The sequence below is a fragment of the Colias eurytheme genome, chromosome 17 (assembly GCF_061535395.1).
Source record: "Colias eurytheme isolate Ceu_HAF_F1 chromosome 17, ilColEury1 Martin Lab GWU primary, whole genome shotgun sequence".
Classification (NCBI taxonomy): Eukaryota; Metazoa; Arthropoda; class Insecta; order Lepidoptera; family Pieridae; genus Colias; species Colias eurytheme.
The window spans coordinates 773,293-795,447 of record NC_142996.1 but is presented as its reverse complement, the minus strand read 5'-3'; the positions used below and the strand labels follow the sequence as shown (position 1 = coordinate 795,447).

General features: G+C 41.0%; 2 protein-coding genes across 2 annotated transcripts; both read right to left on the bottom strand.

The window, feature by feature from the left end:
- Positions 1-306: 306 nt before the first annotated feature.
- Positions 307-1,269, bottom strand: LOC149900966 (uncharacterized; the record flags this gene model as incomplete). The annotated part of the gene is made up of 1 exon (XM_090111940.1): positions 307-1,269. A coding segment is annotated over one exon (765 nt), but the record flags the coding sequence as incomplete, so codon positions are not given.
- Dlg5 (MAGUK family member discs large 5) lies at positions 1,175-21,782 on the bottom strand. Its single transcript, XM_090111941.1, has 28 exons — positions 21,631-21,782; positions 21,211-21,247; positions 21,082-21,128; positions 20,057-20,340; positions 19,571-19,686; positions 19,145-19,267; positions 18,673-18,790; positions 17,782-17,924; positions 17,182-17,305; positions 16,653-16,765; positions 16,347-16,453; positions 15,893-16,032; positions 15,669-15,764; positions 15,278-15,403; positions 14,874-15,040; positions 11,690-11,880; positions 11,289-11,368; positions 10,815-10,945; positions 8,612-8,717; positions 8,126-8,213; positions 6,852-6,925; positions 6,575-6,638; positions 4,544-6,486; positions 4,039-4,313; positions 3,389-3,609; positions 2,667-2,800; positions 1,872-2,091; positions 1,175-1,376 (listed from the first exon to the last, which is right to left on the bottom strand). Exons 3-28 carry the CDS (start codon positions 21,122-21,124, stop codon positions 1,270-1,272), a joined length of 5,334 nt encoding a protein of 1,777 aa, XP_089968067.1. The 5' UTR covers positions 21,125-21,128; positions 21,211-21,247; positions 21,631-21,782; the 3' UTR covers positions 1,175-1,269.
- Positions 21,783-22,155: the final 373 nt, after the last annotated feature.

The following is a 22,155-nucleotide window of genomic DNA, read 5'->3' as shown; positions in this document are numbered from 1 at the left end:
ATTTCAACCACTGATATAAAATTTAATTATCTATTTCAATATAATTAGAAAACTTTTTCGAGTAATTTTAAAACATATCTAAAATATCATAGTTCTTTCTCAAAATATCATATTTGACCTGACTTTCACGGAAATATAAAAAGATAAAAATAGTATTTAAATAATTAAATAGAATAAATAATCACAATTTTAGAACCACTTAAATAATGTCCTTTTGTAGATAATTGCAGATGGAAATTTTAATTCAGTATAGCGTATCGTAATCTTGTAACATTTATTGAAAATTTAAGACGAAAAAATGATTTTGTCAATATTTTTTGTTATGAATAGAAATATCCCGAATGAATCGAACCCGTTACGTAAAAAATACGTTTACAATACACAAAACTACGATACACTCACTGTATTTGTTTTTAAAATATAATTAAGAAATAATTCCTTTTGATTAGAGAAGAATTACTTTAAAAAAAACGAATCATTCCCCGATTATATCAAAAACCAAACTCAATACGACTTCCACAACCCCTTAATAGCTTTCAACTTAGGAGACCGTTTAGTCGCCTCTAGCTCTTGCTTGAAACTAATCATGAATTTCTCTCGCAAACTGAGTCGAGGCGACGACGGCTTCAAGAGAAACTTCTTCAAATCATTCGTAAAACTCTTCGCTGTATAATTCGGCTCATCTTTCAACGAGCTCTCGTTACTCGATTCCAAAAAGGACACCGATTTATTCGATTGTATCGAGTTCTTCCTAACTCGCAATCGAGAACTCGACGGGAAGCTGTAGCTTTTCGAGACGAAGGAATATTCGTCTTCCATTGAGTCTAGCGTGTCGGTTGATCGGTTGCAGATCTTGCAGCAAAACCTGCAGTGTTGTCTATCACTGTGGTATCTTCCATTGCAAAGAACGTAAGTTTCTCTTTTTCTTTCCTTCTGTCTTTTCTCCCTATACCTGCTACTGTCTTTCTTCGTTCTCCTTTTACGACATTTAGGGCAATTATTTCTGGCAATCTGTCGTAACTCTTTGAGGAATTCGTAATCAATTTCGAAGTATTTGCAGTCCGGTTCGGAATAGTATCTGACGTCATCCGTGTCTCTTTTCGGTTCTCTCTTTGTTGTTTGCGGTTTGTCCTGTCCAGGGTCGGAATGGTATGTGGGGGAGTCGTGTTTGTCCCGTTTATCCCGCTTGTCCGGTCTGTCCCGCCTGTCCCGCCTGTCCCGCTCGTGCTTGCAGAAGGTGACGGACTTGTGCGGGGTGGGGGGCAGGGGTCAGGCCTGTGCGGACGGCACCCACAGGGTCTTGTTCTGCTCTTCCTCTACCGCTTCCTTGATTTGCGTGCACATGTACGCTATGTTCACGCCCGCTGGTATCTCCGCTGTAATATTGCGTACAGTTATAATATTATTAAGACCTTTATATTGCGTTCATTTATAATATTTTTACGACCTACACAGCTTTCCAATTCTTTAAATATGTAATTTTATTAATTTTGAGGATGTTACTGTTATTAATTTAACAGTGGTATAATTATACCTGCTTTATTTACCTAATTTTCAACGCGATACCTAATATTAATACGTTGTTTAAAATAGTTTTTTTTTTATGTCAGAGCAAGCAAAGGGGCAGGTGGGCCACCTGTTGGTAAGTGGTCACCACCGCCCATAAACACTTGCAACACTAGAAGTGTTGCAGGTGCTTTGCCGGCCTTTTATGGACAAATAATCTCTTAAAATAGTTATTTATAAACTTACTTAATTCCTAACTGTTTACTAATATTGATCATAGTTTAGTGCTACATCTTACCTAACCATACAATACTTATAAAAAAATTTAAGTTACACATATCATATAAATTTAACACCTAACTCACCTGAAATATAATTCCTAAACTCATTCTCAACTTTAAGCCCGTGCTCGTACATTTCCTTAGCGGCTTTAGCGGAGAGTTTATCTGCTGGATATCGAGTATCTTTCACTTCTTTGATTTGCTTGAACGATTTGAACTTTATGAACAGGACAATAGGGTAGATTTGATGCTTGTGCAGCTTCTCTATTATGGGCACGCTCACGTCTATTATGCAGTGGATGCCCTGAGGAAGAAACAATTTATTATTATAAGTTATAATATTGACAACAAAATTTACAACTAAATATAATATAAACTGTGTGTTTGAGCTTGCTTTTTTGTTCTGTATTGCTCATGTTTCTTGTTGGTGTGAAAAATTTATAAGTATAATATGTATTATGTATTTGCGAGTGAATGTTATTGTATACTTGTATGTATGTTTGTAGTCATGCGTTTGTACGTGTGTTCACACGTTTGTGAAGTGTTTGTCGACGTATATGCGATATTCGTGAGTGTAGGGGTATGTTATTCGCGTATGTGTGTGTGGGTTATATGCGTATTTAAATGTGCAAACGTGCGTGTACGTACACTGCGTATTCGTGCGTTTTCTAAATGGTAAGACTGACAAATCAAAAGTGCATCTATAAGAAGTTTAATTGAATAAGTAAATGAGTTTGAGTTTATATGTGTGTGTGAGCCTGCGTGTTCGTGTGCATGCGTTTGCGTGTGTGCGTGCATGTGTGCGTGCATGTGTGCGTGATGTGTCCGTGCGTGTGTACGTATATGTACGTCCAACCCTGTACGTATGTACGCACGCACCTTATCGGCGCGGTCCCGGAGCGCGCGCGGGTCGGGCCGCAGCCGCACGAACACGTGCGGCCAGTCCGTCACCAGCTTGCCGGCCACGCACTCGCGCAGCGGGCCCAGCACCGCTACGGGACGGCGGCTGCCGTCTACGAGCAAAAACAATGTTTAGAAATTAAACATTTTAAACGGATTTATTCATTATTATTAGAAAATCCACAAATATTGTTTGATTGATATAACTATTTCATTAAGACGAAAAATAATTCATAGTTAGTTGACGATATTAACACGATAGTACTTAATACTTTACAATTTAATCATTATACACAATAACATAATTACAAAGTTTTAACACATTATACTTGTGCAAAGATGTATGTACATTATTGACTACTTAATTACATCTATTTAGCATTGCAATAAAAGTTCCAGTTGAATCAGATCCAATTATAAATATAACAAACTAGCGGTCCGCCCCGGCTTCGCCCGTGGTACATGTTTACGTTTTCTCTACATAAGAACCATCCTCGTACTTCCAGGAATATAATAAAAAAAGAATTATCGAAATCGGTTCAGCCGTTCTCGAGTTATGCGCTTACCAACACATTTTGCGATTCATTTTTATATATAAGAAGATTTATTCTCTACAACCATTTATCTACGATATATTAAAAACTTATGGATATACATTTTTTTGTATTTTATGTTGTTTATAACGATTTCCATGTACTCACAGTGCAACCGCTCGACCCGTTGGTACGACAGAGGCGGTACATCATCAGCGAGGGTCCCGGAGTCGCTCCAGCAGCCCAGCTCCGTGTTGGAGAAGGACGCCAGCTCCTTGCTGTCGCGGTGCTTCTTGCGCCTGAAGAACGACCTTCGGGCTGTGCTGGAGGCCCGTCGTTGGGCATCGTTGTCCAGGGTGCCCATGGACCGTCGGAGTATCTCTTCCACTCTGGAAATTTAGTTAAATTTATTGTTTACTTAGCTTGCTTAGAGATTATTATTTTATACCTTATTAATTATATTTTATCTGGTACCAATCAAAATACAATAAAAGTAACATAAAAATGTCAAAAACATTGCAAGTTGAAGCGAATTCGGTAATTACTCCAGAAAAAATAAAACATATCTTAATGAGGGATAGTATAGTTTTGATTACAGAACTTTCACGTAGATTAAATAATCATTTGAAATTTTAAAAATTGCACATAACATCCTTAAATTATTTCATTGTTTCCAGCCTGAAGTAGTAAAGTAGTTTACAGCTACAATATTTTAGCAAAGCCGTAGTTATTCTATAAATAATTGAATATTTAATTCTGCTTTATACTTAATTTAAAGCTTGCATCAATTTCGAACAACTTTATACACAGACACTCACTTGAATTTACTAGGTATAGTGCCCCAATGCCGCTTAACGCCTTTGCAGTCCAACTGCCACGCCCTCCACAGCCCCGGGGCTCCATTGAACAGCGTATTGTCCACAAAGAGCACTTCATCCTTGCGGAACCACAGAGAATACTCGTCTATCGTGTCCATGCCGATAGAGGTGATTTTCGCACAACGGTCGAAGCCTGCGCGTATATAGAATGCATCCCCCGGCTTGTCCTTTATTTCGTGGTACTGTTGGAGATCGTGCCGAACGAGTACGCTCACCTGAAAGTTATGTTTATTTTGATTTTATGACTTAGAAACAACTACACTTGATTTTAATCTTTATTGACACTGTTAATAAAGATTAAAACATTTCAATATTAACAATAAACTTATAGATCGGTATTTTAAGTATTGTAAATGAGTTTTACAAAGTAATATTTTTATTTTTGAAATAAAACTGTAGACTATAAAAAATCGTCAATAAATGATGATCTAAAATAAACATTTACCTTATCAGCGGGCTTCGCTAGCTCCAAAGCGGCCTGTTCAGCCGTGGCTCGTCTTAAATCGACATTATTGTACTCTAGGATCTGGTCTCCCGTCCGCAGTCCCGCGATGTACGCCGGCGAGTCCATCTGAACACTGTGCACGAATATCCCCACCGCGTTACCCCCCACTAAGCTTATACCTAAATCTGAACAATTGCGCATTTCTATCAGCAGAAACCTGGGCAGATCTTTGCCTTGTGATTGCCTTAACGTCGAAGCGTCTGTCGATGGAACATCCATTCGCAGAGATTGTTGCGGGCCGGGAGAATTTCTTGGTGTGGGAGACCCTGAGAGAGAAACCTCCTCATCATGAGAACTCTCTCCAGAAGACGAGCTCCCCGGCACCTCCATTTCATCCTTGTACTTCTCTGGACTGTATTGCACGAGCATCGTTATCGAGTTACCGATTTGTCTCAACACGCTAGCTGCCAAAGAGTATGTCGCGGAACGCATGTTTATCCCGCAAACTTCCAGTAATTGATCGCCAACTTGTAAACCGACTTGGCTGGCCAATGAATTCTCATTTACAGTAGAAACGAACACGCCTCCGCTGCTCGGCGGACAATATATCTGTATGCCGAGAGGTTGCTGACTCTTATCTATGTGAACCCTCCTTAGCTCCCCCGGTAAAGGCTTATTCCAACCTAGACCACAGTATTCAGGCATCGAGTTTCTTAATCCCTTATGAGCTAATTGTTTAACGCCATGTCCTGGACTTAAAACTTCCACATGAAATTTCGGCATGGGAGAATTTCTTTCTGAACTCCTCTCTATAGAGCCTGTACTTAATTTTCCAGCTGAATTCTTGGAAGTCACACTAGGGTTGGATGGTATTCGAAATCGCTGATTTTCTTTCTTTCTAGGAAACGTCCCGCCTTCGTACGTGTGTTGGTATTCGCGGTTAACTCGAGGAACGGGTTGTAAATCCGACATATTGTGCGTGTGTGATGTAAATGAGTGCATATCGTAACTAGTCCCTAAACTCTCTCCCGATTGGCTTTGCGGAATATTCGTTGGGCTCGACAGATGTGTGTATCTGCTGGACGTGTGCGGGTTCGAGTTCGTGAACGGCCCTCTGTAGTATTGCGATTGTAATCTAGCTTGTGAAGGTAAAGTCCCTGTCATGGGAAAGTTTGCATTGCTGTTCAAACTATCAGGACCGAAACTATCGCTATCAGAGGGGTACTTATTCACAGTTTTGGGCGATGAAGACTTTTTTGATGAGTAATACTGATCGAGAATATCCTTTCCTGTATGATTTTTGATTGTGTGATCTAAGGAGCTTGGCGATTTTCGCGTGACAAAGTCAAGTGAGCTCGGTCCCTTGTTGACCATGAAATCTAATGAATGTGGACTTTTTGTTCTGTTTCTAGTAGCGGGTTGATAATCCAAAGAATCATCCGATGGATTGAGAACTAAGCTAAGTCTGTTCGGTGTGACGTCATGCTCGTAATCACTAATCGATATTTTGTCTCTTTCCTTTTCTAATGTTCTACTTTTTTCGAAGTTCATGTTGTTTGGTGACGCGAAAGGGTTGTGTATAGCGAGAGGCGCTGGTTTAGGAAAGTGTTCGATAGCCGGACTCGATTCTATTGATTTGTACACAGAATGCCGCGCCGGTGCCGTCACTTGAGTTAATGGCATGTGACCCAACGGTATGGGATTCGAATTCCGATTTGTGTTCGACCTCTGCGGTTCAGGCGGAAGTTTAGTCGGTGGACTGAGTAGAATAGATAGATGCGGCCTCTCTTTCCTAGACCGTGGTTGTACTATGGTACCGGTGGCATTTTCTTCTAAGATAAAATTTGCCCTCGCTTTGGGCCATGTGCCGCCGTTTTTTGCGTCATTTTGTGCTTCTTTATTTTTTCTTCGGGAGCGCTTTAGGACGCTACTGCTTTCTTTGACTGAAACAATAAATAAATATAAAATAAAAGTATTTGTTCATTAGTACTTAACTGTAGCTTAGTTAGCATTTTCTTAAATTTAACTTACTTGTTTTGCCATGATAGCTGTCAATAACAGAGTCTAACTCAGCGATGGCGTCAGATTCCGGTACCTGCTGCAACGTAAAACAAATTTTTATACATAACATTAAAAATTCTCTATCGACAAATAAAAACATACTTCATACTGCTAAAATAATTAATAAAATGGCACACGCTTAATTACGTACCAATTAATCAGCACTATTTCATTGATGACTCAAACAAACATCATCACTACTTATTAATTTTACTCAGCCGAAACCTATCATCACACCAAAACCCACCTTATTCTGCTTATCCTTCGACTTACTCCGCCCAGTGAACGCCTCCACTTTGCCCCTTATCATATCCCACGTCCCTGCAAATGTGCACAAATGTAATACCGATGCAATGCCCGTTAAGGTGGTAACACACTGGGCGCGTAATATCTAGACGCGATTGGTTATCAGATGTCGTAAGAATGGATATCGTTCACGGTTATAATGGTAGCGATGCTATGAGACTTCGACATAAATAAACAAAGATGATTACCATTTGTTATATTATGGAAAAGTATAAATGAAAAAGTATTTATAGCTGAATCTATTGATACTGCCATTCATTCAAATGAAGAGAGAGTATAAGATAAATCTCATACATTCTTCTCTCTCTTTCTCTTGTCATTTTAATTTACTGATAAGCTAAATAGAACATACCTATCCAGAAGTTTGGAACTAGCTATTAACCCATTGACCACCGAGCGGCCCGATCGGGCCGAGACACAATAGATTTTCTATTGTGTCTGTGATCCGAGGACTGACGGATTAATATATTTAATTGTATTTATTCAATTTAGAAACTGTACAAATTATTATTATATACCTCATTAATATTATAGTGCCAAAAAGACCTTTGAGTATATCTTAAAAAAACCCTTATCAAAAATAAGTAAAAATGAAATCAAATCCATTTCCCAGTGTACCCCCAGCCGACACACAAGAGCTATTACAATCTTATCAGTGCGTTCGGCGATCGATAGCGCTATCGGCTATCGCTCAAGTGCCAATGTTATGGTGTTTGTTTGGACACTACACACAGAACGACACACACAGCCAGGTGTTTTTCCTTTATGTGGGTTATCACGTATCGATGCACTGGACTTGCTATTGTTTGTTACGTCAATCACTTATCAAGTGATAAATCTTTGATAGGACGCATCGTAAACTTATTTTGGCAGGATTTCGAGGTCAACTTTTAAATAGATTGCGCATGTTATCGTATTTAAATGTATGGAAATAAAATTGCAATTTATTTGTTTTGATAATTAAAATTTGTTGCACGCGCAAAATTTAGAAAAGGTTTAGTTCGAATTGAAAAATTATTTTTCTGTTGTAAGGTAGTTATCTAGATTATAGAGAAATAACATCATTCTTATTTATTTATGCATGATTTTATCATGACAAGAAAAGGGGGGCAACGAAAATTGTTTCAAAAACGGGGCTTTTTTGTTATTATTTTTTTTTTGTTTTTGAGGTAAGTAAGGTAGCGTGGGTCAGATAATAATATATTATATAATTACCTCTCTCCTGGTGTATCTTCCCCTGGCTGGATGCCGCCACGTGGTATACGTAGCGCCGCTCGAAGTCACCGCCGTGGTCGATGTGCACCTGCACATACACATACACTTACACTTACACCACATACACTTAATTTGCACATCATTTTGACACTTGAGGTGATATTTTACGAAATAATTTTGAATGTTGTTTTGTTGATTTGATTGTAAATTAAGATTTACAATATCTAGAGGAAATAAGAACCGTGTTTAATATAACCCACATTATGGTTATGACCACATATTCGTCTTTTAGGTAAAATTAATCAAAACGTATAATTTTAAAATGACTTCAACTTCACCGAAGTGATGCCTTGTCATTTGTATCCCGTAAAACATTGTTTAACAGTTACAATTCATGCTAAAATATCACTTTCAAAATTTTGCAACAAATTAACATTTACAAATTTTATAAAATAAAAATACATTTCAGAGCAAGTAAAAACTAACCTTAGGTTCAGGAGGTGGTGGTGTGAAGGGTGTCCACGTGTCGTCTGTCTGAGAGCAGATGTTGGCCGTCTTGCCGTCACTGTACGATTGCTCGTATAGAGACATCCTAGAAATAACGTACTTGCTATGGAATTATTTGTCAAAACATTTTATTCAACCCATTTTAATAAGTACTTAGACCCTGGAGATTCGTCCATTTTTTCACAATAAATTAGAACTTTTAACATTTTACTTAATAAGGAAAATGTTATTTTCTACATGATAAGCAAAACTGCCTCTTTACATAGAATTTTATTTAATTTTAGTTTTCCATTTTAAAGGTTTTTTTTTTAAGATATTGAGACACTTTATGCACCGTACTTAACTGAAAAAGTACATCACATTGTCTAAGATCTGCGTAATATTGACAAACAAAGTAAGAATTATTACATTGACGAAAAATGAAAACAGATGCTGCGTGTTTGTAAACTACGCACGCGATGCAATTGAAAGTTTTGTATTCTACGAAATTTTAGAAATTTGTAAACAGACCCTGCTCGTAGACATACAACACTAAGCATATTTTTCCTCTTTATTATTATGTGCTCTATATTTTTCTGTTGGGTTTCACTGTTTGTCCGTGTTAGATTTTTTCCATTATTATTACTTGAAATTATACGTAGAATGTCTTGTTATTTTCAAACTGAAAGTCAAACAAATATTTATTCAACTAGAATTCGGAAATAAGCGCTTTTCGTAAAAAAAAATATAATTTACAACGGATTTTGTAAACAATTTATTTTTTATTTATTTAGCATAGAATTCGGACATCGCAGATTCATTTGTTAGTATAAAATATTTAAAAAAAAGACGGGTTGCACTCCGGGAGTGCCGGCAGAAGTGAAAACTTGATTATTAACGTTGAGCATGTTTGATATCCATCCGTCTTACGCTTTTTCGATCAGGTCACGTGTCCTGACTCGAGTTTAAGATTTTATACCCATTACAGAAAAAGTGCTCAACGCCGCTAAAGAAATTTTCACTTCAAAAATTAATGTTAGTAACGTAATAGTAGTAGCGAATCAGTTACCTGTTCCTGGGATCGCAGCACGGGTACAGCGGTCTCAGCACGGTGAGCAGCACGCAGTCGTACTGGCTGTCGTTCAGCAGGCACATCGCCTCGCTCACGCTCTTCACGCTGTCTAGCGAACGGTTGTTTATCTGTGGCGAATAGTAGTAGCGAATCAGTTACCTGTTCCTGGGATCGCAGCACGGGTACAGCGGTCTCAGCACGGTGAGCAGCACGCAGTCGTACTGGCTGTCGTTCAGCAGGCACATCGCCTCGCTCACGCTCTTCACGCTGTCTAGCGAACGGTTGTTTATCTGTGGCGAATAGTAGTAGCGAATCAGTTACCTGTTCCTGGGATCGCAGCACGGGTACAGCGGTCTCAGCACGGTGAGCAGCACGCAGTCGTACTGGCTGTCGTTCAGCAGGCACATCGCCTCGCTCACGCTCTTCACGCTGTCTAGCGAACGGTTGTTTATCTGTGGCGAATAGTAGTAGCGAATCAGTTACCTGTTCCTGGGATCGCAGCACGGGTACAGCGGTCTCAGCACGGTGAGCAGCACGCAGTCGTACTGGCTGTCGTTCAGCAGGCACATCGCCTCGCTCACGCTCTTCACGCTGTCTAGCGAACGGTTGTTTATCTGTGGCGAATAGTAGTAGCGAATCAGTTACCTGTTCCTGGGATCGCAGCACGGGTACAGCGGTCTCAGCACGGTGAGCAGCACGCAGTCGTACTGGCTGTCGTTCAGCAGGCACATCGCCTCGCTCACGCTCTTCACGCTGTCTAGCGAACGGTTGTTTATCTGTGGCGAATAGTAGTAGCGAATCAGTTACCTGTTCCTGGGATCGCAGCACGGGTACAGCGGTCTCAGCACGGTGAGCAGCACGCAGTCGTACTGGCTGTCGTTCAGCAGGCACATCGCCTCGCTCACGCTCTTCACGCTGTCTAGCGAACGGTTGTTTATCTGTGGCGAATAGTAGTAGCGAATCAGTTACCTGTTCCTGGGATCGCAGCACGGGTACAGCGGTCTCAGCACGGTGAGCAGCACGCAGTCGTACTGGCTGTCGTTCAGCAGGCACATCGCCTCGCTCACGCTCTTCACGCTGTCTAGCGAACGGTTGTTTATCTGTGGCGAATAGTAGTAGCGAATCAGTTACCTGTTCCTGGGATCGCAGCACGGGTACAGCGGTCTCAGCACGGTGAGCAGCACGCAGTCGTACTGGCTGTCGTTCAGCAGGCACATCGCCTCGCTCACGCTCTTCACGCTGTCTAGCGAACGGTTGTTTATCTGTGGCAAAGTGTAAATTCATTATTGATATTTTGTAACAAATACAATTTTCATGTATTTCTTTGTTTTTTATTCTGTACCAAAACATTTTTACTATTTTACTAATATAATAAAGTATTAACTATTAAGTGAATAGTGAATAATTACACCTTGATGTGTCATCGTTGTCAGGAAATTTATAGGGAATTTAAGTCAACCCCCCTCTGCATGTTGTTGCTTTTTAGTTTTTTTTTTTTTTGTATGTAATGTTCGAGTATCGATCAAATTTATTATTTGAATTATTTATTATAATCTATAGATATAATAAAATTCAACAATGACGTAATTTAGGTCAAAAACTTACGCTAACAACTCGATCACCGACATAGATGTTTCCTTCTTTAGCGGCGGCGCTGCCACTTGCGATTTTGCTTATGAAAATACCTGCAAGAGATATTTGGTAATGTTTAAAATTTTACCCAATAGATATTCAGTTTGGTACTTATTTTTTACTCACAAACAAACTGTATATTTAGTAAAGTCGGACTTGTGCAATTTATGCCAAGAGGTAACTGTTGAAAAATTTTGGAGAAATTGATAAATATTACAATTAATTACTCGAGTTTGAGTATAAAATATAATAGTAAAATTGTAAGTCGCGTCATAGCAATACCGTCACATCATGGAGTAAGGCGACGGTTTTGGCATCTTTGCCAAAGAAGTTTCACTTCTGACACGTGTTTTTTTTTATGTTTCAAAACGCACCGTGCTGCAGCGCGATGCCAGTATCGCCAGCCCCCGCGGTGGCTACACGCAGCAGTGCCCTTGATGCGCGCGCGCGCTGCAGCCGCAGCGGCACGGGCCCGCGCGCGAGCGCCGCCCGCAGCGCCGCGCCGCACGCCGCGCCGCGCGCCCACTGCGACACGCCGCACGCCTCCGTGATGCGGTCCAGCACGCTGCACAACCACACACGTATATTATAACAAACAAGGTGTTAAATGTTATTAAGTCCGATGTTCACCAATAGATGGCGTCACAAGTTGTTAAGATGGCGCTATCGAAATGTTTTATTAAAACCGTGATATAACATTATTGTTGTTGACAATATACGATTGATACGCCCTCTATTGTTTTATTTTGAAACACACTTATTGTGGCATTTTTGGGAATTATACACAAGGTCATGACCCATTTTTGTAAAAAAATAACTACGTTAAAAAAAACCGACTTAAAAAACGGAAAAGTATAAATTAAAAAGATTTGATAGTACTCTAACCTAAACGTCTAAATAATATGTAGTAATTAATAATATCAATTGTTTTGCACGCCTCATAAGCGAAGCGTTGAGGTGGGTACTACTGTCACTTCGCGCAAAACATCTGATTTTTCAAACTTAAAATGTCTTTATGTATCATACATTGCACTTGTAAGATAATACATACACACACATATTAAGAAAAAACACTATTTTTAACGTTCATGATATTTTTGATGTCATTTTTGTTATTTAAACTAGTTAAAAAACAGTTTAAAAAAGTTCTGTCTTGGACGTCCGTGTGTCTGTATGTGCGGATCCTTTTTCTTGTTAACACGATAGCGACTGAAATACTTTACTAATCGAGTATTTTTTTTCTCTTACGCTTGAGTATGCTCAGGAATAGAACCCTTTCATTTTTCAGGGTCTGATTCGATGTGGTTTAATTGTTATTAAATAAACAAAAATAATAATTAATAAATATTTATTAAAAAAAAATTATGAGGCGTGCACTTTTGGATTTTCCAAATTATTTTATTTTTACCTATCCATATATTTATGACCACTAAAAGGCTACTCTTCTTTACATTATATCTGAGCCCGTGGGCCACGGCAAAATCTTCACACTTTTCTAGAAGCTTTCGTAACGCACCGATTGATGGAGCCAACAAAACCATGTCGTCTGCGTAACTTAAGTTGTTAACAAATATACCGTCAATCGAGCAGCCGACACCTGTTCAATTGAGCCCGCCAATCAGCTCATCCACATAAAAGTTAAAGAGCCGAGGAGACGTCAACCCCCCCTGTCTCACTCCGAACTCCAACCCGTACATCATCATCATCACCATCAATGAGTTCCTATGGCCACTTACCGATTCAACCATCAAATCAGCTCTATGTCATGGTCGTCGATAGACCGAAGATAATTTTTACCGTCCGAATTTATAACCTTCTCCTTTTTTTGATTTCGGTCCACCATAACTCCCCCCCCCCCCCCTAACGTGTAAACACACACACACACACACTCACCGCAGCTTGCCGTCGGCGAGCGAGCCGGGCGCGACGCTGGCCACGTACACGGCGGGGTCGCCGGGGAAGCACGGCTGGTCGCGGGTCCTGCCAGTACACACACACACTCACCGCAGCTTGCCGTCGGCGAGCGAGCCGGGCGCGACGCTGGCCACGTACACGGCGGGGTCGCCGGGGAAGCACGGCTGGTCGCGGGTCCTGCCAGTACACACACACACTCACCGCAGCTTGCCGTCGGCGAGCGAGCCGGGCGCGACGCTGGCCACGTACACGGCGGGGTCGCCGGGGAAGCACGGCTGGTCGCGGGTCCTGCCAGTACACACACACACTCACCGCAGCTTGCCGTCGGCGAGCGAGCCGGGCGCGACGCTGGCCACGTACACGGCGGGGTCGCCGGGGAAGCACGGCTGGTCGCGGGTCCTGCCAGTACACACACACACTCACCGCAGCTTGCCGTCGGCGAGCGAGCCGGGCGCGACGCTGGCCACGTACACGGCGGGGTCGCCGGGGAAGCACGGCTGGTCGCGGGTCCTGCCAGTACACACACACACTCACCGCAGCTTGCCGTCGGCGAGCGAGCCGGGCGCGACGCTGGCCACGTACACGGCGGGGTCGCCGGGGAAGCACGGCTGGTCGCGGGTCCTGCCAGTACACACACACACTCACCGCAGCTTGCCGTCGGCGAGCGAGCCGGGCGCGACGCTGGCCACGTACACGGCGGGGTCGCCGGGGAAGCACGGCTGGTCGCGGGTCCTGCCAGTACACACACACACTCACCGCAGCTTGCCGTCGGCGAGCGAGCCGGGCGCGACGCTGGCCACGTACACGGCGGGGTCGCCGGGGAAGCACGGCTGGTCGCGGGTCCTGCCAGTACACACACACACTCACCGCAGCTTGCCGTCGGCGAGCGAGCCGGGCGCGACGCTGGCCACGTACACGGCGGGGTCGCCGGGGAAGCACGGCTGGTCGCGGGTCCTGCCAGTACACACACACACTCACCGCAGCTTGCCGTCGGCGAGCGAGCCGGGCGCGACGCTGGCCACGTACACGGCGGGGTCGCCGGGGAAGCACGGCTGGTCGCGGGTCCTGCCAGTACACACACACACTCACCGCAGCTTGCCGTCGGCGAGCGAGCCGGGCGCGACGCTGGCCACGTACACGGCGGGGTCGCCGGGGAAGCACGGCTGGTCGCGGGTCCTGCCAGTACACACACACACTCACCGCAGCTTGCCGTCGGCGAGCGAGCCGGGCGCGACGCTGGCCACGTACACGGCGGGGTCGCCGGGGAAGCACGGCTGGTCGCGGGTCCTGCCAGTACACACACACACTCACCGCAGCTTGCCGTCGGCGAGCGAGCCGGGCGCGACGCTGGCCACGTACACGGCGGGGTCGCCGGGGAAGCACGGCTGGTCGCGGGTCCTGCCAGTACACACACACACTCACCGCAGCTTGCCGTCGGCGAGCGAGCCGGGCGCGACGCTGGCCACGTACACGGCGGGGTCGCCGGGGAAGCACGGCTGGTCGCGGGTCCTGCCAGTACACACACACACTCACCGCAGCTTGCCGTCGGCGAGCGAGCCGGGCGCGACGCTGGCCACGTACACGGCGGGGTCGCCGGGGAAGCACGGCTGGTCGCGGGTCCTGCCAGTACACACACACACTCACCGCAGCTTGCCGTCGGCGAGCGAGCCGGGCGCGACGCTGGCCACGTACACGGCGGGGTCGCCGGGGAAGCACGGCTGGTCGCGGCCGCCGCACAGCTCGATGCCGGCGCCCAGCGGTCCGCCCGCCGAGCCGCACAGCTCCACCTCCAGCGTCTCCCACTCGAAGTCCTGCCAGTACAAAAATTGCTCGTTTCATTTTATCGATATGATGGACTGGAATGCTTACTGGATTCAGTTCATTCCAGTGTCATTAAACATTTTTCCAGTAAGCAATCCAGTACTGGACTGGATCGCTAGACTGGAAGAATGTAAACCGGGCAATATAAACTATTTATTTTATACATAAACAAACTTAAAGAAATGTATTAAAGTATGTAAAAGTATCCTCCACACACACGCACGCACCTGCAGGTCCCTAGCGCCGTCGCCGGCGATGCGGCACGGCTCGTGCTTGCGCGGCTTGCCCTCCGCGGGCTTGCCGCCGCCGTGCCGCCGGGCCTCCGCCAGCTCGCCCACCATCTGGTCGCGCTCCTAAAATATAAATACGATTATTAATATGTGGGTAGTTTACAAATGAACCTGTATCACCATCGAGTCATTTAACATCTCAGATATCCTGTAATTTGTAAACTGTAAATAATAAAAAGTTTGAATTGGAAATGCACTTGTGACAAAAACTTCACAATAATAGAAATTGTAGATTTTAAATATTAGAAAAATATCGAATTTGCCAAAGCAATGTCGTTGACGTCGATTAGTATTAATGCACTATTTAAAAAAATTATAGATAAGCTACCTTCCGCAACCTATTGCACAACGCCTTAACGCTCTCTCTCTCCTGCAGCAACTTGTCTCTTTCTGAAAAGGCCCAGTCTCTCCTTCGTTTGGAGACCTGTACAGAAAATTAAAAATACATTATCATTTCGTAGATAATATGTCATTGCCACGACAGTGATTGAGTGCGTGAGTGCGTGAAGGAGTGAGTGAGTGAGTTTGTGCGTGAGCTGTGTGAGCGGGTACCTCGGCCTCTCGGTGCGCGTCGGCGAGGTCGGCCTGCAGGCGGTCGGCGTGCTTGCGCAGGCGCTCGATCTCCTGGTTGGCCTGCTCCAGGTCGTCCACGCGCTCCTTGTCCGCCGCGTCCGCTGACATGCCCACTAGACCTGCCACAACCATAAATATGCTTTTTATATTTATAGGGCAAAAAAGTGAATGAACGCGATGCGTTATTTCTGGAAAACTGTTTGTAACTGAGTTGATGATGATTTTGCTATTTAATTTTATAGCATTCTGACGACGAGCATTCAAATGCTTTATAAATAATACATTTTAAATATTATAAAAAATATTATGCCTCGTTATATCAACGAGAACGGGATTTGAACCCGCGTCCTTCGTCTATTGTATAAAAGATAAAATATTCATTTCAATGTACATATTAAAAAATACAAAACAATGAAATGTGAATTAATATTACCCTGCAATTTATCCATTGAAGGGTCGTTGGAATGTTGCCCGTTGAGGAAGCCATCGTTGCCGACTCCACTCGACAGGCCCATGTGATGGTATGATGTGTTGTCTTGCCTAACGGAAAAGAGAATATAAATAACACCTTACTGACCATATTCATTTTTTATAAAACAATTACATTGAAGATATTTGCCACACATAAAAATGAAACAGGTAAATTTTGTATAAAATTATCAAATTTTTTTTTATCATACAAATTCAAATTAATTTAAATTTAGAGAGAACTAATATTACTTTTACCTATATCACTTACCTAGATTTGCCCAAAGTAGACGTATTTTGCGGTGTCTTAAGGTCGGTGCACTCTTTGATAGCGCGGTCGCGGTCCACAAGTGCGGATTCGATTTCCCTTCGTAAGCTTTCCGCCTTAAAAGGGTATTTAATTATGATATTTAATTGATATGTTGGTTAATATGACGACTAGGATGAGTTACTAAAATATTATGTTCAGTCAATTAAAATGTTTGACCACAAAAAAGTTCTCCTGTTTTTTTTTTTTTTTAATAAAAAAATCTATTACGTTTATATTGAATCCCTAGTTATATTCATTACTGTTACGTCTATGATCATATTATAAAATGTGATTCTTTAAGTTGAAAAATCTTTTTGGTTCTAAATCTTACAACTTCCATTCGTGTTTGTTTTGTATGTGTTTTTTCGTATTCTTTCCTTGCTGTGGTGCAAATAAAGTATTTTAATTCATTCATTCAACTTCCAACAATACTAACAAACTCACCTAGAGAATAATTTTAGTAATAAGACTGCACTAAGTGTTTATATACCTGCAAAGCAGTAGCCCTCTGTTCGTCTCTCGACGCCTGCAGTGCCCCCTCAAGGGCCGCAACCCTTTTCAACGCAGCCTGCAAGTCATCGGACAGTTTCTCCATCTCCTTATGCACTGTGTCCCTGTAATACGACCTTCGGGAGATCACTTGGGTGCTCGACTTTTGTGTTTTCATTACTTCATCAACATTTTATTATACCGTCTGTTTGTTAGTCTTTTTTATTCCATTTTGAATAAGTTAATTATAACGCACAAACCGCGTTGCTAATGCAGTCATTGTGTTTGTGAATTTTAATTCTTTTGGTGTGCAGATATCCATGATCGGCGCTTTATAGTAAAAAATGCACACATACTTAAATTTTTTTTAATATTATTCAAAAATATGCGTCGTAGGCGATTTTCTCGGCTTTTTCTTGTTAGATTAATCAACATTTGCAAAACTATACGTTCTATTCATTATAATACACTAAAACTGTGACACCCTGTATATGAATTAAGTGTTTTTTTTTTTCAATATTTTTTTTAAATATTTTGTATTTTTTGTCAACAAAAAACCATTCTTTCCATGATACGTGTATAACACCACAAACAAGGTCACCTCTCGCTCATGATGAGCGTGTACTCCGCCATGGCCGCGTTCCGCTCGTCCGTGAGCCGCTTGATGTCGGCCCGCTCCCGCGCGCCCTCCCACTGCCGGACCACGCTCGCTACTTGCTGCTTGAGCGCGTTTCGCTCACGGATCTGGAGTAAATAAGCTCTTGAGTTCAAACTCTAAATGAAATGAATAATGATACTTAATAACTCAGACCCCGGAACCACAGACACAATAGAAAATCTATTGTGTCTGGGACCGATCGGGCCGCTTGGGGCTCAATGGGTTAAACTCAAACACGTTGGAATTGTAAGCGAGAAAGTATTGAATTCTAATCAAACTCAAAATAATAGTTAAATGTAGACACGCTCGCGGTTCTAGAAGAGACAGGATGGACAAAAAAATATGTTAAAAAAAATTGTAAATTCTTTGAATCTCCTGTTTCAAATAATTAAAAAAAAATGTTTATCTGATTTTCAGGAAACTTTACGTAATTTTCTTCAGGTATTTTAGTTGATAAGCGATGAAGTTATGATTGCGCAATTATAAATTTATATAGGTAGTTTGAATAACTGAAGTAAAATTATTGTAAATAGGTACGGATATTATTATAAATGCGAAAGTAACTCTATCTGTCTGTCTGTTACTCAATCACGCCTAAACTACTGAACCAATTTGCATGTAATTTGGTATGGAGATATTTTGATACCCGATAAAGGACATAGGCTACCTTTTATTGCGAAATATGTACCACGGGCGAAGCCGGGGCGGACCTCTAGTATTTTATAACGGAACCAAATAACACATTCAACAATCAGTCATCAAAAGGCGTTTACCAAGATGTTGACGTTATTTCCAAATTCCCAGGTAGGTAAATATTCAATGTTCCCAACTTACCACAGAATTCCTCTCTTGCGTCAACTCATGACACTGTGTCTTCAGTCTGCTGTTCTCCTCTTGCACAATACGAAGCTTTTCCAATGTCCCATTGTGGGTTTCTATGAGGTCATCGTACCTGAAAATAAAAGGAAATACTGAAAACAATATAAAGCACACATATTTTATTCCACCGTAGCAATGTTTCTCTATACTACAAAAAACAATCAAATTGAACCATGCATATAATAAGCAAATATTTAACCATACTGTTGTATTTTCTTATAACTTAAGCTTTAAGTTTTCCGCGCGCGGCTTTGCCCGCTTTTTAGAAACTTTATAAATTATATAAGTACTAAATCTTTCCTATTGAACCACTACTTGCTAAAAAAAACCGCATCAAAATCCGTCAAATGGTTTTCAAGACCATAGCATTTGTAAAAGACAGTCAGAAAGCGAGAATCGACTTTGCTTTACACTATGGTAGTGATACCTCTTTTGAAAACAATCAAGCTCCTCTTTAAGTGCCTCATACTTTCTAAGTGTGTGGACGAGGGCCTCCGAACTGCCCTCCGGAGTGCTGCTCTGTTGTAAGTGTTGAACCTCACGCTCCAGTCTGTAAATAAATTTGATTTATTGAATTTTTTGTTGGCTTTTGAAGAATGAAACAAAAAGATATATTTTAGAAAGAATTTAACAAAAAAAGAGTGTGTGTGCCGAACACACGTGTCAGAAATGAAACTTCTTTGACAAATTCAAAGATACCAAAATTGTCGCCTTACTCCATGACGTGACGGTATTGCCATGACGTGACCTTGAAATTTTACTCTCAACGGGCCTAAAGAAGTTTCACTTCAAAAATAGTATGAAAGTATATACATATATGTAACTAGATAAATATACTAAAAAATATATGTACCTCTGATTGTCATTAAGTAAATCTCCATATTTCCCGCGGAGGCTGCTCGCCTCCTGAGCAGATACCTCCAATTGATTCATTGCAGCTCGGTGTTGTCCACGAAAGTATTCCAATTCCTGAAAAAAATACCATCAATGTTTTTATAAAACTCTAACATACATTTTATATTTTATTCAATATTATTTTTAACAAATTCTTATGTCAATCCTCATTTAACAAACACTGTATTATGATGGACTTTGTCAATTGAAATTGTATTCTTTTTTCTTTTTTATAATCAACAACTTGTCATTATAATGAAAGCGCTCAAACACAATATAAAGATATGATAGCTCTTTATGAAATGAATAATATTCTTTCAATACATTTTTCAACAGTAACAATAAGTAAAAGTTAAACAGATGATCACCCATCACAAAGATCTATATTTATCATAAGAACATCTAATTAGTGACGTAAACATAAGAAAATATTAAATTAACTCACTTTCATAACATGTTCACACCTCCTTGTGGTCTCTGTATGTTGACGTCTCAGCTGATTCAAGTCATGTAGGGCCTTTTCGCACTGTTGTTTTAAGTTTTCGTTCGCCTGTTTATTAATTACATCGTACTGGCCGAGTTCGTAGGGCGCGCTCATGGCGTGCGAGTGACTCGAGTAGTTCTTGTCATAGTTGGATGATATAACCTCATACTCGATCGGCAGAGGGATAGTTGGGATCTGAGTGCTTGTGTGCCTCTCATTGCTTACGTAGCTGTGTGATATTGACTCTGTAAAGAAATAAAGGATTTAACATAATGGTAAGTGATGATAGCTGATAAAAAGGTGTGTTGGTAAAATATAGAGAGAGCTGTCAGTAAGTAAGTATTGAAGCCACATTTAATATAATTATTTGTTACAATTTTGTTTTAATTATTGACAGATGAACATAGTTCTGCCCAACTTTATTTTTTTTATTTACTTAATATTTTCAACATTAGCCTTTATCTGAGTAAAGACAAATTCAAGCCTTGCCAAATGCAAGCCAGCCATTCTCAAGTTATTCTTAGTGTAACTTCTGACTGTCTAGCAACTTTTCTTTTTCAAATAATCACTACATAGTATAAAACAAAGTCTCTTTATCTGTCCCTATGTCCCGTTGTATGCTTAAATCTTTAAAACTATATGAACTAAGTAGGTTTTAATTTTACAAAAGTTTTCAGTGAAAGTATAAAACAATAACTTTTTAAACAGTCAAAAATATTACACCAATAAGGCATAATTTGTTAGTTTAAGTAATTATAAATGGAGAAATAGCAAGATTTAATCTTAGCTTCATGTTTTATTTTAATATTTATCAGTTTTAAACAATCACTTCACTTACTAGATCAATCTCATGATGCTTTATCTAAGTTTTTATCAAACCTTTTACATAATTTGCTATTGCAATAACAAAATATAAGGGTGCCCACTTTACCATCATGTTTTACTGAAATATCATGTTGTACATATTATTATTAATATCTACTCACCATTACTTCCATTACTTTCTAATGAAGATGTTCCAGAAGCCATATCTCTGAAAAAAAATTATATATATAGTAAATAATGTTAAACAATAGGTCAACCAATTGTAGCAGATTTAACATCCTGATTGTTACCTTCACAATTAGTGTCTGTAGTCCATTGTCTCCTGAGCTATAACAAATAAGAAACGTCTTATATGACTAGATAATTACAATAAACAAATTCACAAGCGAATCTAAAGCCCGGAGGGTGTAAGCTTGACACGATTTTCACGCTCTAACGATAGTTGCAAAACTATGAAACCGCAAGCGTTCATAATGTTGCAATTATTCTGTTTACACAGGATATTATGCACATATTACGTTGCAATTCATCCAAAATCGCTTCTCCACCCACGAATATCACATAACTGTACAACGATGCAGCCAATAAACACGATCACCGAACACTCAAAACACCGAAAACGACACAAAAACCTTTCCTTTCGCTACGAATATGGTTTTAACAGCAACGAGATATTACCAATTTCACAACGTAAATAGATCAACAATTACCAGGGCCTCGAATGGCGTGTCGAAAGTAACACCAATCCGTTAAATGAAAATGAATAATTAAGAGAACAAAACGATTACACGTATTTATCTTTAGTAATTTGCCAACATTTCCCGTTTCTGTACCTTTTTTAATAGGCAAACGAAATGAATGAATGAATGATGGCACAAAAGCAGACGGACGTATATTTAATGTTGTCATCATTAAAAATATTAACGTTCGGATACACGACTACTATAAGTAAAGAAATTCGTAGCAGTATGATTTAAAATTAATTTGATTTATAAAAAACTTTATTGCCTAAAAAAACACACTTTCTTCTGGCTTATATCAATGTTTAATTTTCGTTAAAAGTGAGTTTAAATAGAAAAAAAAACTAACACCAGGCATGGATAGGTACTTTCGCTATTTCGTTTGTTTGTACCATGGACCAAAAAACTATGGTCCATGGTTTGTACCAAAAAGCTGAATATCCTGGAGAAGATCTATCTTGACAAACAAGATAAAAAACAGCAACGGAATAGGAC